This window comes from Anneissia japonica, unplaced genomic scaffold (genome assembly GCF_011630105.1).
Source record: "Anneissia japonica isolate Jap-2015-1 unplaced genomic scaffold, ASM1163010v1 scaffold172582_len1462937_cov174, whole genome shotgun sequence".
Lineage (NCBI taxonomy): Eukaryota > Metazoa > Echinodermata > Crinoidea > Comatulida > Comatulidae > Anneissia > Anneissia japonica.
This window is the reverse complement of record NW_022725666.1, coordinates 667,120-684,488: the sequence shown is the minus strand read 5'-3', so window position 1 is coordinate 684,488 and position 17,369 is coordinate 667,120. Positions and strand designations below refer to the sequence as shown.

At 35.5% G+C, this 17,369-nt stretch overlaps 2 protein-coding genes across 6 annotated transcripts in view; one reads left to right on the top strand and one right to left on the bottom strand.

Annotated features, from left to right (window-relative positions):
* The first annotated feature begins 816 nt into the window (after nt 1-816).
* LOC117112841 (methylmalonic aciduria type A homolog, mitochondrial-like) lies at nt 817-5,324 on the top strand. Of its 4 annotated transcripts, none has more exons than XM_033256031.1 (7): nt 921-1,233; nt 2,325-2,360; nt 2,505-2,910; nt 3,026-3,148; nt 3,355-3,525; nt 3,973-4,208; nt 4,870-5,324. In XM_033256031.1, the coding sequence occupies exons 3-7, from the start codon at nt 2,547-2,549 to the stop codon at nt 5,167-5,169; spliced, it is 1,194 nt and encodes a 397-aa protein (XP_033111922.1). In that variant the 5' UTR covers nt 921-1,233; nt 2,325-2,360; nt 2,505-2,546; the 3' UTR covers nt 5,170-5,324. The 4 variants fall into 4 exon arrangements, with proteins under 4 accessions (XP_033111919.1, XP_033111921.1, XP_033111922.1 ...); XM_033256029.1 differs by having other exon boundaries at nt 922-1,233; nt 2,495-2,910; XM_033256028.1 differs by lacking the exons at nt 921-1,233; nt 2,325-2,360 and adding an exon at nt 817-901 and having other exon boundaries at nt 2,495-2,910.
* Nucleotides 5,325-7,346: 2,022 nt separating this feature from the next.
* The window catches only part of LOC117112822 (pre-mRNA 3'-end-processing factor FIP1-like), a 15,273-nt gene continuing 5,250 nt past the window's right edge, over nt 7,347-17,369 (bottom strand). For both annotated transcript variants that reach the window (XM_033256002.1, XM_033256001.1), the window contains 12 exons: nt 14,990-15,039; nt 14,284-14,391; nt 13,434-13,558; nt 12,705-12,747; nt 12,262-12,379; nt 11,248-11,417; nt 10,627-10,719; nt 10,073-10,192; nt 9,627-9,855; nt 8,780-8,917; nt 8,539-8,640; nt 7,347-8,439 (listed from right to left, as the gene is read on the bottom strand). In XM_033256002.1, coding sequence (XP_033111893.1) covers nt 8,370-8,439; nt 8,539-8,640; nt 8,780-8,917; nt 9,627-9,855; nt 10,073-10,192; nt 10,627-10,719; nt 11,248-11,417; nt 12,262-12,379; nt 12,705-12,747; nt 13,434-13,558; nt 14,284-14,391; nt 14,990-15,039 — 1,366 coding nt within the window. In that variant the 3' untranslated portion in view covers nt 7,347-8,369. The remainder of the gene's footprint in view (nt 8,440-8,538; nt 8,641-8,779; nt 8,918-9,626; nt 9,856-10,072; nt 10,193-10,626; nt 10,720-11,247; nt 11,418-12,261; nt 12,380-12,704; nt 12,748-13,433; nt 13,559-14,283; nt 14,392-14,989; nt 15,040-17,369) is intronic.

Below are 17,369 nucleotides of genomic sequence, written 5' to 3'. Positions count from 1 at the left end.
CTTTGAAATTTACTTGCCCATTTTGAAGTAAGATAAAAATGATCAATTTGAACATAGAAATTAGTGTATTTAAAAATGCTTTCCCATAAAAATCATCATTTTCGGCCGAAACACTTCCAGTCACTGGAAGTGTTTTATTATCTTTATTTTAATTATCCAGGGTTAAAAAATCGGGGAACACATTATTTTAATTTAATAATTTCTATGCTCAAGTTAATAATTTGTATGTTACTGCAAAATAAGCAAGTTAATTTAAAAATAATTTTTTATGATTTTAGTCATTTTTAAGGGACAGTACATCTTTAAAAACTCAGGTCACTGTTTCTGTCTGGTTGATAAAGCAATCCAAAAGTACGCATGACAAACGTTTGGAATGAGAGCAATAAGATTGCGCCTTATTACTAACTACAGTGCATTTTACACTAGGTGATGGACAAAGTACTTAATAATGAATCTAAAAAAAAAAAAAAATCTCCAATGGGATCGATTTACTATGGAAATAGCGCCATAAAAAGTTTGTGTAATCTGTAATTATAGAGGGTAGCAATTATGTTTTAATAGTCACGGCAGCGTGAATGTTGATTGAAGATTATTTAATTTAAATTGTCATTAAGTAATAAATAAAATATAGATTTTATAGATCAATAACAGCACCGATATCAAAGCTGGAGTGTGATTCTGATATCGGTAAATTTCAGTCTGCCACATTTTTTCTTCGGTAAAAAAAATACAACCTGATAAGAGAAAATATCAGTCTGCCGCCCCCATTCTTATTTGCTTTTGCAAAAAAAATTACAACCTGATAACAGAAAATATGAGTTTGATGCCCTCTAAGTTTTGTTTTGGTTCCCGTTGTTTTCATGGTGTGGAAGCATGTTTTGTCCAAAAGAACGCCGGGATGGTAAGACCTAGGCCTAGGCCTAGCTAGGGCTGTAACTGTATATATCTAAAAACCTAAGATTTAGTACGATCCTAACAGGCTATTATTAGTCAGTTTGTCTTGCACACTTGCACGAATTTGGGATCAGAATTTGTTTGGTTTGATACTCAACGGTTGCGCGTAAGACGACTGAACCCCGGGACTAGGGCTAGGCTAGGCTTCCTACGTTGGAAAAGAGTTTGCCGTGCCGGGTACCTAGGCCAGTTCTAGCCGAGCCTAGGTTGGGTTCTAGACCTTCTTTCTTAGTCGTGCTCGGAGTGGATGGATGAGAAGGAGCAATGGCTCCGTGGAACTTAAAGGGGGGGTGCGGGGATGAGACAAGTGGCCATATATTGCTTATTTAACCTTTTCTGAGTTCGGGAAAAATACTTAAAAAATTCAAATTGTTGAGATGTAACGATAATTAGAGAAACAAAACATGATGTGATGAGACGGGAAAATCAGGTGAAAACGAGGCTGATCACTTTTTTCAGTAGGTTGGTAGCATTTTCTAACCAACTCATTAATATTCAAGACCAGTAATTTTTGGCGAGCAACTGATCGAAAAGTCGTCCCGACGATCGAGCAACTAGCCTAGACAATACGTACGTCCAGTAGAGTAGTGTGAAGTCGTGAGTTTTTTTGATCGTTTTCGTACGCAGTTACAGAGAAACGGTTTTGTCAACGTAAATTCAATCATGGAGGAATAATTCAATTGAATTAATAAACGTATATCAGTCCGATGACTTGATTGTTTATAATTAGGCTGTCTCTTATACACATCTCTATAGAGGATGACCCTTGCTTTCCAGCATATCTTAGAAGGTCGGCTGATATTCAGGGACCCTCTTAAATAATATCATGTGATACATTTATTAGCTAAGTCTCTTAATGGGGCTTAGTTATATTATTATTATTGAATATTTTCGCCAGTCCTAATTTTTCAATTTTCCGCTCGCGACGACCATTCTCATCAGTTGGCTAGTGTCGTTACCAGCTCGTTACGGTTGAGTGAATCAGCTGACTCCCTGTCTAGTGTAAATTTCCGAAATAAAAACTGGGGCAAATCGTTATTTTACACATAATTGAGACATTTTCATAAGTGAAAACCCATATAAATGAAAAGAACGGCCAAATTTACATTGGAATATCTAAAGTTTGACACGATTTTTTATGGGGTTACCGAATGCAAGCCTTTGAAAGTCGGTACATTTTAGGAAATTCCCTATCTTATTATAACACTAGCTCAAAATCCTGTAGCACCAGTTTTTTTTTTTTGGGACCCAGTTCACGAGCCTCGTTTTCGAATACCGCGCTCCAAAATCGAGTGCCGTCACCGTCATTGTGGTCGCCCATCCCTCTATTTTAAATTAAAAATCAATCGTTTCATCCCCGCACCCCCCCTTTAACTATTTTGTAATAGGCCCACTCATAGCCACCGGTATAATCATCATTTGTAAAATAATTACATTTTTCTTTTTTAATTTATAAAAATTTAAAAAAATTACATGGAGGTATTAATATTATTGCCTATAGGCTAGATATGTTAAGTGATACTACGATTTTTCTTTCAAGGGTTTTACAGAAGACTCAATGTAAACAGCAACCTTTGGAACATGATTAATAAATGATCATCATGTCGCATGGTTTGTTGTTGAAGATGCATGGCAGGCAATTATTCACAACCACATGGAAAACCGCTCAGGTAACTGCCCTTAATCATCACCATCTTCCACAGAAACAGCCATCAGTATACGGATCACAGTTTGTTGTATGTACACGGATGTTTACATCCGACGACAGTAAAGTCCAGAGGATTTATGATTGCATAATTACGAGCAAAAGACATGGATTGGCTGAAGGAATTACACTCGTCGAATCATCTCATCCAACGAAAAGGAAACAAGCTCAAGAATTGCTTACTGCAGTGCTGGCCAATTTGAAAGCAAGGGAAAATAAAAATTCTGGAAAACCGTCTTCTTTTCGAATAGGTAATTTTAAAAAAATGTTTTTTCGCAGTGGTAGCAAAAAAAAGATCAGTATTATCCTAATTATCATTGCCGTATTTTTAAAATTTACTGATTGCATATATTTTAAAATATATAGGTTTGACTGGCCCTCCAGGTGCTGGTAAATCAACATTGATTGAGTCTTTGGGAAAACAACTGACAGATGATGGACACAAGGTGGCGGTGTTAGCGGTTGACCCATCATCATCACTGTCAGGTGGTAGGTATAAAAACAGAGCGTTTTCTAAAGGAATGTTGCTGTAGCTTGGTGCTCACTCTTTAATACCGGGGTCATAAGTTCAAATCTTGTGAAGCAACACAAAGTCCCTTAGCATTGTAATTACAGCACTGACAGTTGTACTTTATGTACAGAAGTTGAATTTTTCATACATACATTACATAACTAAAAAATTGTATATTTTTCAGGGTCACTGCTTGGTGACAAGACTAGAATGCAGGAGCTGTCTCGAGATCCCAATGCCTTCATTCGAGCGTCCCCCTCCTCTGGGTCATTAGGAGGGGTAGCTAGGAACACCAATGATGCAGTTGTGTTGTGTGAAGGGGCTGGATATGATATTATCATCATAGAAACAATGGGTACTTAGATCACATGATTTCCACCAATAAGGCTAAAGCTAGGCATTTTTATCAGTATCAGATTTTTTTCTGTCAAACTCTACAGACGTTTGATCAGACTTTAAGTCACCATCAAATTCTATAAGTCTATATATGGTCGTGATGTGATGTCATCATGACCATATTTAGGCATGTTAACATGTTTTTGTTAAATGAAATTTAATAGCCTGGACAGGTCTTTATAAAGTAGAGCTGTGTACAGCTTACAACAGAATATAGAAAGATGCACAGTTTATTTGAACAGATATATCTGAAGCTCTATTTACACTATAAGTTTAATTTGAGAGATTTGTGCAATTTACCCATATTTGGGCATGATTATATCACATCCATATATGGGCATTTAAACAAAAATACAATGCGATATTCTATGATCTTCCACTCACATTTTTATTTTGTGTGTTGTAGGAGTTGGGCAGTCTGAATATGCTGTGGCCGATATGGTAGACATGCTTGTCCTCGTAGTGCCCCCTGCCGGTGGGGATGAACTACAGGGGCTAAAGCGAGGCATTGTGGAAATGGCCGATCTCATCCTGGTCAACAAAGCCGATGGAGAACTCTTAATTCCAGCAAGGAGGATGAAAGCTGAGTACTCAAGCGCACTCAAGTTGTTGAGGAAGCGCTCAAAAATATGGATTCCAAAGGTAGAGCGAAATAGGCACACCATAGAATATTAACTCAAAAGTGAAAGCCTTAGGCCTACTAAGTATATTTACCTGCAAAATGGGCGTTCTAAATGCACAACAATTTTTAAAAATATTTTTGAGTGCAGGAAACTATTTTAAATGTGAATATACAAATGGCCATTCATAGTTGCGAATTTATAAAACTATTGGATCGTTTCTGACTCGAACCTCAATCTTTAAATTGGAAGCCTATACCTAACCGCTGTGCCACAAGTTGTCAAATGTAGGAGCGGTTTGGTTCTGCTGTTTGTGCTTATTTGAGGTCAGAGGTCCAATCCGTCGCTGTGAATTTCGCTTGTGTTCTTGGGCAAAACCCTATACCTATGGTTGTCTCTACCCAGGAGTACAAGTGGGTACCTGGTAGGTTCAAATACAATGCGTTGATTACAGCTGAAACAGGGAATTCTCCCCCGGGAGCTAAGTATGTGTTCCATATGTGCTTGATTCAATGAGCGGGGCGAAGAGGCAAGCGATAATGCGCTTAGAGGCCTTGTTGGCGCAAGTGCTATATAAGTCCAACATATTATTATTGAATTATTAGATTATTATTAAATTAGTTGAATATTGAATGTTGTACATATTTCATAACTATTTATAAACTATATCATCTCTCTTTCAGGTCTTAAAGGTGTCATCAAAAACGAAAGATGGTCTACCTGAAGCATGGGATAAGATGCTTAAATACCAAACAGCGATGACCGATTCAGGTGATCTGGTGAGAAAACGACAGCGACAACAGACGGTCTGGATGTGGAATCATATACGCGAAAACATAATGGAGGCATTTAAGACGAATCCTGCCGTTGAAAACTCAGTTGGTGTGATAGAACGGAAGGTGGCTCTTGGTATACTCACGCCAGGGCACGGTGCTGATAGTCTTTTGAAATTATTCAGAGTAGGGGCACATAAAAAGTTATGACGATGGTTTTGGATGAATATTCGTTTTAGTTTAGAATTCATCGGTTGAGTATTTGAACTTTGATGTCAGATGCTAGGAATGCTTGGTTGTGAGAATCTTCTATAACAAAGGATACCTAGCATATGTACAAATAATAGTAAATTAATGGAAATAAATGACAAGTATTGAAATACACGCCATCGTGTTGGGATTCAATATGATGACATAATTAATGTCGAAATATTGAATCCCAACACGATGGCGTGTATTTCAATACTTGGAGTATGTATTATACTTTCTTATCTGAGATAAATGACAACTTAAGTCACTCTAGATGATAACAACCAATTTATTGTGTTCATATCCATCGTGCCCCGTCTGTAGTTTTGCGCCATACGTAAATTTGGTGGATGTAATATTTCTATTCAGCACTTCCCTCTTCAAAATCTTGGATACGCCACTGAAACACTCACTCCCAGATGTGGAGAAGGTTACATGTTGTGCATGTTTGCCAATATTGTACAAATAAAATGACTGAAGTATATAACGTTGTAGTTAGCCCTTCGACATCATTAAAGATGATACCCGTAAAGTATAACGAAAGTACTATATTGCTAAAATACGAACAGCAGCTAAAAATCATATTTATATAACACGGAGAGTAGGCCTAACTTATGCTGATGTTTAAAAATAAACTTTGAAAACAAGTGTTGTCTTTATATCTAAATAGCTACTCCATCCTTTACTCATTATTAGTACCGTAATCAATTGTATTCCATATGTACTGTACAGTATATAAATATGTAGAGAAAAACAGTTACAGCCCAAAAAAATGAATAGGAAAGCAACATTTAACTTTCTTTATATATGCAAAAAAAAACTACATACAAATGTTATACAATAGGAGTGAAAAAGTCTAATTGAGATTTGCCCCTATCTTAACTTACCCCCACCCCTCCTCCCAGAGTTCATAATATAAAATAAGAACAAAAATTAATAAAACAAAATTAAAAAAATAAATTGTTCATTTGATGCAAATATGTTTTAAGAGATTAAATGGCTGGCGAAAATTCAATTGATTTAAGTATATTCCATCATAGTATATTCTACAATCAAAATTATTATCCATAATATTTTCTGTATATTATGATGGTGGTTTGGATGAATACTTAATAAGGGAAAACTAATGAGAGGATAATGTGTTACTTGCAGATAAATCCTTTGGAACATGCCTTAAAAAAAAAAAATCAAAATGAGTCAATAAAACCAACAAGACAATTATTTACAAACTTTACATATATTTCCTCATCCATTTAGAACTGTGTTCTCCTTACAATAAAATCAACAGCACAGAGATAATTGCTTTAAAGTTGAAAAACTAACTACAGAGTTAGCATTGAATGCATACTTGTTGAATTTATACCATTTTGGGGATGGTTTTTTTTAAAAATTATTTATAGAAATATTGTTCCAAAAGCCAAGTCTTGTTGGCCATGAATTGTTAAACAAAAAAAAGGTTGGAAAGTTACAAAAACCAAGGCAATTCAACAAAAGGACGCACATCAAAGCTTATAACTCTGGTATCGTCATTCTATGCGTCGCGCGCCCCAACACGCTTGACTGAGTTTAACATGCGCTGATCGTCACAAAAACCGTAGCAACAGCACCCATGTGTGTGTCAGTTGCCATGATAATCACGCATCGTGCGGTGAGTACAAAGGCACTAATATTAGATTGAAATTATATTGTTATATCAACATGCATTTTACCTATGTTGTGGTGTATATGCTCGTTCATGAGACTCGCATCACAGAAAAAACAAATAAATTTTCTGTATCTACTCAAATGTTCATTTTGTGCACCTTGGTCCAACATTGTCAAAAGGACAGTTTAATGTTATAGAAGAACATGAAATTTTACAAAAATCGTAAATTTTTAATTTCAAATTTTTATTTTGTTAGTCAGTTTTTACGAAACAAATTGTAGTTTATAGAAGCATTTAACAAGCTCGTGGTCAAAAGAAATCAAATGTAACAGAATTAATAAAATAGTAACTAATACCATAATACGTATGGCACGCATAGACTAATAATTGACGGCTGTACTCGCAACTAGTATCGAATTGTTGATGCCACAGTAAAGATCAAAGGAATGTACGCACGTGCTACGTTCGAGAGCGGAGATGTGCGGTCCTTTTATTGAATTGCCTTGTAGAAACTGGTTTTGTTGTGAATTGGTGGTTGTACGGTAACGAAGTGGTGCGACTTGCCAGAGTAGTACACCATAAAATCAGGGAGGTGTCTAATATATATATCACATCCCTGATACAGTGCAAATGTCTGTTGTAGTGTAAGCATTTCATATTTACCCCTTGGGCAGTGCAAGAGATTTCTATTTTTGTTTGTTTTTTTTTTTTTCCCCAATAAAGATTTACCTACAATGACATACAGGAAACAATCATTCCATTCTGAGTGGCAGCAAATTTTTTGGTAAGTTCTTTTAAAACTCTCAAGTTTATGTAAAAAATTCCTACGATTTGGCCAAATATGGCATCATCATGCCTATATATGGGAAAAATGGAGCTGATTCAATACCGGTATTCCAAACAGTTAAGGGCATTAAAAACTATTAAACACAATTTTTAGTTTTTTACTATGTGATAGTAAAATAATATGTATATCAGACCTTGGTCTTTTTCAAGTGCTTTATCGAGGTAGCCTCACCTGGCCTATATTAGATCAATATGTGGCCCACTTTCGGATTAACTATAAGAGAGAATTACATTCAGTTTTACAAATATCATTATCCTTAAAATCAATCGACAGCGTACAAAAAGATTACAATCAAACACAGACTTAAGTGGCGAATTTTAAATGTGTGGCCTTGCTTGATTTGGTTGTACCGCTTAGAATGTCATTTTATCGTCCATTGTCATGCTTACAAATGCACACATAATTTATGCTATTCAAATCCATATTCACCATCTACGAAAACATCGTTTCCAATCACATAAATAATCCTGGTTTAGATCCACAGTATGTTGCATACTTTCTAAGCATGGTATTTCACCTTTGAACCATAACCTAGATGTTGATCGTGAGTCAAAGAACACGGTTAAGCGTCCGTATCATTTTGAACAGACCAAACCATCTATGACCTTTGATAAAGTCCCAGCAAGCAGTAACCAATAACAGCACATATTTATCTTGATGTAATTGCAGCTAGGCTTCTTTGGGTTCTTCCCTTCTTCTTTTGGAACTGCGTTCTCTATCTTCATCATGTCGCCGTGAACTTCAAATGTAAAGAAAGAATTATGTAAATTACCTGTACTTGTTATCTGAGAGGACGTTATTAATTCTTCAACATTTATTCACACATAAATTTGCTTACCTTCTAGATGATCGATGTCGTTCTTCTCTATCCCTATGCCGTCTTTCCCGGTCTTTGTCCCTATCATGGCTTCTATCAGATCTACGACGATATTCACGGTCCCTAGAAAGGGTAAAAAAATTAGAAGTTCAAGAAATGAAATTGATCTCAATATAACCAAGTTCAAAGTACAATTTAATATTTTATGATTAATTTAGGATGTCTTGAAAGAACAGCGAAATCAACTTGTATGTGGCCTTACCTGTCCCTGTCTCTTTCTCCTCTTTCGCTCCTCTCACGATCTCTGTCTCTTTCGCCGCGCTCACCGTCACGGTCTCTGTGCCTGGTCCTGTGTTCACCATCTCGATATTTTCTACTTGGTTCGTCATGATCACTGCCACTGCAATGAAAAAGAAAAAAATTTAAGGCTTATGAAGAGCAGTATTAAATATCTTTTGTTATCATCACTTTCACTCTATCCAACCTAAAAGAGCCATTCAAGATTTGAGCTTAGAAAGAAAAGAATAAAACAAATTAAAAAAAATAAAAAAACGAAGGGAAAGAAAGAAATGGCAAAATAAAAACAAGATGAGTGAACGAAGCATAATTTCATTTTATTTTATGTCACACAATGCAAAAATACAATATAAAATTCTTCAGAAAGGTAAATAAATAACAAGGACAATGTAATCTAATTAAGTAATATTAAATTATTAAATTACAGTAAATAGTAATAAGTGAAGATATAATAATCGATAATAAAAATAATAATAGTAATAATAATAGAAAAAATAATAATAAAAATAATAATCATAATAATAATAGTAAGGTTGTGTGCGGAGGACACAATTTAAGCCATTAAGGTTTTAAATCTGTGCCTCCAAATTAACTTAAGCTAAGTAATATTGATAGTGAAAGAAGGCCTAAGTTAATTCATCAATACTGTAAGATTAATTACAAGGAGAGTGTAATATTTATAAAATAAGAAATGATAATTTAAAAAATATAAATAAAAAAATATAAAATATAAAAAAAATAAATAAATAAAATAAAATAAATATAAATAATAAAATAGAAAAAGAAGAGTAGAAAAAAAGATTGAGCCCCACCTGCTAATATCACTTTCCTCAGAATACCCCTGTCCAGGGGGTGGCTTGGTAAATGGTGGAAAGGCACCATGAGGCGGTGGTGGACCTCCATGTGGTGGCGGAGGTCCACTGTGCACCATCGGTGGTGGTGGACCACCTGGCGGTGGCGGACCACCCCAGCCATTTGGAGGTGGACCTTGATGGGGTGGCGGGGGTCCACTAAACCGGGGTGGTGGAGCATATGATGGATCTAGAGGGAAAAACGAATACTAAATTCACTTTGGTCTTTTATGCAAATTTCATAATTCAATCACCAAGAAGAAAACAACATATAAATGATTATTTAATAATATATTAATCTAATTAAGCACCTTTGTATGTATTAATTTTATGTATTATATATTAGCCTATGTACCGTTAGTACTAACTAAAAAAAGATCACAGTGAATAGTTATCTGTGTATTTACCTCTGTAATAAGGGTCCTGATATCCTGGCGGTGGGGGCCCCATGTGACGTGGGGGTGGTGGTCCCATTCCCATACTGACCGGAGGTGGCCCTGGAGGTGGTCCTGGCATAGGGGGTGGCACTGAACAGCAATAATATAAAGTTGATTAGTACCACAAGCCAAAATATATAGTGAACATTAAAATATTTCAATCACAAATAATACAATAATTATGTTGTTTTAACTTTAGATGTAAGAAGCAATAAGTTGAATAGATGTGACTGAAAATTATGTGTTTGGTACAGGTAGTAGAGTTTGTGAGGGTGTGTAGGTGGGATTGTGTGGTGTGAAGTGGCTAGTGTGGATTTGAGAAGCTTGAAAGTCTTAATATCTGAGCATAATTTTATAAATTATGTTAATAATATATTAATGAAATTAAATACAGCTTTATGCCATTTCAATTTTTAAACACTGTTACACCATTTTTAATGTGAATATTGATAATGAGGACAACAATAATATTGATAATTAAATAATAATGATATTTATGAAATAAAAAAGATATGTGGACTCACTGCCTGGAGGGGGTCTGTTATCAGCTGGCGGAAAACCATGCCCTGGTGGTCCGCCCATACCTGGTGGAGGGCCGTGCATCATTGGTGGTGGGCCTGAAAAATGTAAACAACATTCTGCTAAGTTTGACTGCTAAATAATACAATGTTAATAATACACTTTCATGCTACCTTTCATTCATGTATATTTTATGTACTCTTAAAAATAATTTTTAAAATGTGACATAAACTGCAATACAAAATTAATACTTGCTACTCTATATATAGAATCTATAAGAATCAGGGGTTGATTTAGGTTTTTGATAAGGGGGAACAAGTTGGCAAAGACTACCATGAGGCCAATACTTTTCTTTTTTGCAGGAAGAACACCAAACTACCACTGAAAATCCAAATACATGCAACATAGTTATCATCAATTTTTTTTTTTTTGTAAAGTAACATCTACTAAACTTAATATTAACCTTAACCACTGAAAATCCAAATACATGCAACATAGTTATCATCAATTTTTTTTTTTTTTTGTAAAGTAACATCTACTAAACTTAATATTAACCTTAATAACGCTATGAAATAGTAAACAGTTCACGCTATGAAATAGTAAACAGTTCTGAATTAATCACCTACCTTGTCTTGGGGGAACAGGCATAGGAGGTGGTCCAGGCCGCATTGGTGGAGGCCCCGATGTTGGTGGCATAGAGTGACGGGGCGGTCCACCATATCCAGGAGGAGGCATCTGCATTGGTGGTGGAGGACCACCATGATCCTCTAGCGTTGGAGAAAAATTCTCATCAAACCTGAAATGAAATAATATTGAGACCAGGTGACAGGATAAATATATGACTTCTCTACATGCATCAATACGTTAGAATGGGTTCAGCTAAAGCCTGGTTATCAGAAAATTGGCAGACTGTCCCCATATCACTTGCTACATTCAATAGTTGTCCATACTGCAATTGGGAAGACTCCCCATCTGCAAAGTAGAACTAGGTTCAACTTTCCCGATTTATCAGCTTTTATTATTATTATTATTATTTTTTATTATTATTATTATTTCATAGGACTTATATAGCGCACATATCCAGATAACTACTCAAGGCGCTATTTTCCCCTGGTAATAGGATACAGAATCAATCATACACAACATGCAACCTTCTCCGCCCTCCGGGGGTTTATTCCAAGTTATGCGTGTAATCAGCACTCTGCTAATTTCATTCTGAATCATTCACCTCCTACCAGGAACCCATTTAAACTCCTGGGTAAAGAGAGGCAAATGCAGATAAAGTGTCTTGCCCAAGCACACAAGTGGTGTGATGAGCATGCCTCTCAAACCCGACCTTTCCATTGAAAGATCAACACCATACATGCTACGTCACACTCCTCTACTATGATCCATGACCACTGGAAGGTCATCCGCAACATTCACAAAATGTCATCAGCTTTTCCTCAACCACTCTCTTGTATGTATGCTAGTCTTGTGAAAGGACTGCAAAAGTGACTAAGTTCACTGTTCGACATATCATTGGCACTTGCGATAAATAGTTGCTGATAGCATTAGCTGTCTACAAAGGCATGTAAAGAGTTTGTGAAAACCACACTTCAACAACATAAAAATTAAAGGAGAGTTAGGTTCTAACTTACAAATCTGTGCTGTTGTTCCTTCGACGACTGGACACCGTTGTGATTGTTCCTACCGTCTGGATAGTACTGCTTGAAGGCTCCTTAGTGTATGGCTTATGAAAGGAGTTGGACTTGTTAGCTAAACACATAAAAGATGAACAATAATTAGCATATAGATCATATCGATTAGTAGTAATACAAACAACAGCAGTAGTAATAGTATATAGTTGTAGTTATATTTTAGTATCATTGTTAGCAATACACTAATAACTAGAAATGCTCCTTTCACGCTGCTCAGTAAAAGCACTGCCTCATCCCCATGGTGCAATTTTTCTAATAAAATGAGAAAAGTATATAGTATATCTATTCATTTCAAAGAAATGTTGAACAGTGATTCACCATATAAAAGGGCACAAATCCACTGTAATACTAATAATAAGTAGATAAATATACCACACACTTACAGCCTACTGTTGGAATCTCCTTTATTTGCTTTTGAATAGGTATCTAAAATAAAGAAAAAAAAAATTACTTTAACCATTAAACTCTTGCTTAATCTACTACAATATTAAAAAGTAAATGCAATAGGATAAAAACATGTAGTACTACTGAATTATGGAGATCATTGTGTCAAAGGTTATCTTGATATTGAGGTCAAGGGACAAGGGTCAATTCCCTGCTTTGCAACTCATTTTACTTTACTCTAACCACCAAACTCTTGCTCAATCTTCTACAATATTAAAAAGTAAATGCAATATGATAAAAATATGTAGTACAACTGAATTGAATTATGGAGATAATTGTGTCAAAGGCTATCTCGTTCTTGAGGTCAAGGGACAAGGGTCAATCGCCTGCTTTGCAACTCACTATATTACTGACATCTCAACAAGACAGATATTGAAAAATGCTTTCTTAATGGACCTTTTGAGCTAAGCCCCACTCCTTGGATAATGTTTAAGGTTCCTCATAACAACGGCATAAATATAGGTAAACACATGCATCTGTGGGACAACATGCATGTCTGTAGGGGTACACATGTGTTTGTGTTCTGGTACTCATTGGCCAGTTGTTAAGCAAGATCGACATTTTCAAAAGGTCCATACTGACAGCTCTGGGGCATAGGTATCAGAAATATTAAATGGCTCAGCCCTGAGACCTGGCGATAGGAAAGACATATTGAAAATAGAACTCACATAGGTTTGGACAGGTAATTTAGACTGTAAATTTGGATCGGAGCGTAGTCGTTTTTGTTTCTCTCGATATATACTCCATGTGTCTTCGTTGAACCCATAGTTGAAATAATCTGTGATATCGGCACCTGTTATACAATAAAACAATACAATTATATTAAATGTATTACAGTTTATGCAGTATATACATCAATACGTTTAAATACAATATTTCATTTTAACCTTTAATCAGTCAAATTTTGGAATTATGAAGTATAGAGGCTGTAAGCTTAGTAGTCAAGATGTTTTTCATACTATCATAATCCTCAGCTCAAATCCTTTAAAAAAAACCGAATTTATATTCTCACAACTAAAAATAGCTCCATCACTTAAGTCTTGTATTAGACCAAAGAACTTAATATCTGCAAATCAGGAACTGTTGCATGTGGCTAGCAAAACATGTTAATTTCGCCTTTTGGAAGCTAAACGTAATGTCCCTTTCCTTGAACACACTGGAGATACATCACACCTACTTATACAATCGTTTTTATTCATTTCATTTTATCGTAAGTTACAAAAAGTACGTTTTTAGTGTGGTAAATATTTCATGTCGGCGATTTAGCCTGACCTTAGGCTGACTAAAAAAATCGAAATGAGGAGTTATGATTTTAGTTGAGGTTCACATGATTTAGCCGTAGTGCTGGTCGAAGTTCGTTTTAAGAATACGAAATGACGTAATTTTGAAGTTTTAGCTCGAACTACGACTAAAGTTCATTTTAAGAATACCGGGGTTAGAATCTAAAGCATTAACTCAGCCCTGTGGGAGAATATGAACAGGTTTTGACAATAAAGAATAAACTAATTCTAAACATACCAGGTTTTCTCCAGGGCTTTTCTTCTAATGAATCGATGTCGAAGGAGTAGACAGCTGTACCATTGATGGTCCCTTCAGCTTCTAAATCAAGGCCTTTTACTGGTTTTGCTGAAATAGAAAAACATATCAATAATAATCATATGAACATATCATAATATACAGCAACAAAGAGAAGCAACAGCGACAACAACAATAATGAAAGTAACAATAACACAAGCAGCAACATAACAACAACAACCATAATAAAAATAAATAATCACAATAATTATTTCATCACATTTTCACATCACTAAATAGTGACTAACATGTGATTTATGAATAGAGAGATAGAGTGTTTCTTGTATCTTGCGAACAATGTTAAAAATAGACTTCCAGTGAAAGCATGTGTGTAACTGCTTGACATAGTTTTCTTTAGCTTATGATGATGCAATAATATACCCATAATTCCTCTCTTTTAACTTTGAACTCTCAAACCGGATTTACTCTCACAACTACAGCCCCCATGGGGCAGTAGACACAAAAACTCTGCATTACAACAAGCCAATTTGTAGTTCCAACTGTGCATGTCCGAATATACAAGGTCAATTGACATAAACCTATGCTGTGTGTATGTTTTTTTTTTTTGTCGATTGACCTTGATATGGGCATGTGCACTTCAAACTACGAATTGGCTTATTAAAATGATATAGCCTTGCTACATTCTTACCTGTAACTGCTCCCTTATATGAACTACGTATATTTACACCCTGCCCATACCTGTGTATTATAAGAAGAGTAATAAAAAAGCAATCATTAGTAGGATGTATGGTTTGAAGGTTTGACCTTTCTATGATGGACAGTTTTAAATTTGAAACTTGCCACTCGCCATTGGGCAAGTGGCAACTGAACTGATGAGGAATATGTATAGAGACAAGGGTCAATCCCCTGCTTTGCAACTCACTTTACTTTACTCTAACCATTAAACTCTTGCTCAATGTACTACAGTATTAAAAAGTAAATGCAACAGGATAAAAACATGTAGTACTACTGAATTGAATTATGGAGATCATTGTGTCAAATTCTATCGATCTTGAGGTCAAGGGACAAGGGTCAATCCCCTGCTTTGCAACTCACTTTACTTTACTCTAACCATTAAACTCTTGCTCAATGTACTACAGTATTAAAAAGTAAATGCAACAGGATAAAAACATGTAGTACTACTGAATTGAATTATGGAGATCATTGTGTCAAATTCTATCGATCTTGAGGTCAAGGGACAAGGGTCAATCCCCTGCTTTGCAACTCACTTCATCACTTACATCTCAACAAGACAGATTTGAAAAGGGCTTTCTTAATGGACATTTTGAGCTAAGCCCCACTCCTTGGATAATGTTTAAGGTTCTTAATAACAACAGCATAAATATAGGTAAACACATGAATCTGTGGGACAACATGCATGTCTGTAGGGGTACACATGTGTTTGTGTTTGTGTTTGTGGCCTGGTACTCATTGGCCAGTTGTTAAGCAAGATCGACACTTTCAAAAGGTCCATACTGACACAGCTCTGGGGCATAGTTATCAGAAATATTAAATGGCTCAGCCCTGAGACCTGGCGATAGGAAAGACATATTGAAAATAGAACTCACATAGGTTTGGACAGGTAATTTAGACTGTAAATTTGGATCGGAGCGTAGTCGTTTTTGTTTCTCTCGATATATACTCCATGTGTCTTCGTTGAACCCATAGTTGAAATAATCTGTGATATCGGCACCTTTTATACAATACAACAATACAATTATATTACATGTATTATAGTTTATGCAGTATATACATCAATACGTTTAAATACAATATTTCATTTTAACCTTTAATCAGTCAAATTTTGGAATTATGAAGTAGAGAGGCTGTAAGCTTAGTAGTCAAGATGTTTTCCATACTATCATAATCCTCGGCTCAAATCCTTTAAAAAAACCGAATTTATATAGTCACAACTAAAAATAGCTCCTTTCTCCATCTTGTATTAGACCAAAGATCTTAAATAGAATGAGCTCTTCACGTAGCTTGCATTAAAATTGATGGAACGTCCGCCCTCATGCGAGCAGAGGACTATCTAAGTCGAAAAACTAAAGAAACGAACCGAAGTGGCACCCTTGATTATGAAGATATAGCTCCGCCACTCTGACGGAGTAAAATTGCTCTTAATAGGCCCCATCCTCCCACAATGCATTTCGACCGCACGTTCCACTATATATCGCGCAACTGGTCTATTATCTACTTCTATTATCTTTGATTAGATTAACGCCTGTATTCTTAAACCAAACTTTAGTTAAACTTTGAACTAGAACATCATTTAGTCTTAGTTGCAACTACAACTTCAATTTGTATTCACAAACAACATAGTAGAAGTTCTATCTATGAATAAATCAAGTCCTAGTTGTAGTTCAGCTGAAGACGGCTGGCAAGCAACAAACCAATGGAAAGTGCTAATTTTAATAGGTAACGAAATTTTAGAGATCCGGGAACGCGGAAAAATAGTGCTAGTCGAAGTTTGTTTTAAGAATACAAAGTGACGTAATTTTTAAGTTTTAGCTCGAACTATGACTAAAGTTCGTTTTAAGAATACCAGGGTTAGAATCTGAAGCATTAACTCGGCCCTGTGGGAGAATATGAACAGGTTTTGACAATAACGAATAAACTAATTCTAAACGTACCAGGTTTCCGCCAGGGCTTTTCTTCTAATGAATCGATGTCGAAGGAGTAGACAGCTGTACCATTGATGGTCCCTTCAGCTTCTAAATCAAGGCCTTTTACTGGTTTTGCTAAAATAGAAAAACATATCAATAATAATCATATGAACATATCATAATAATATATAACAACAAAGAAAAGCAACAGCGACAACAACAATAATGAAAGTAATAATAATAATAATAATAATAATAATATGTCGTTCTTATATAGAACTTCATGCCTTTATAAGGCTTCTAAGCACTTAACATTACTACCCCGGTCATTGGATCAAACACATATGGAACACATTGAAACACCAAATTAAATTAGTAAATGAAATTATATTATCATTCCATAAATTGCAGCTAGTAATCAGC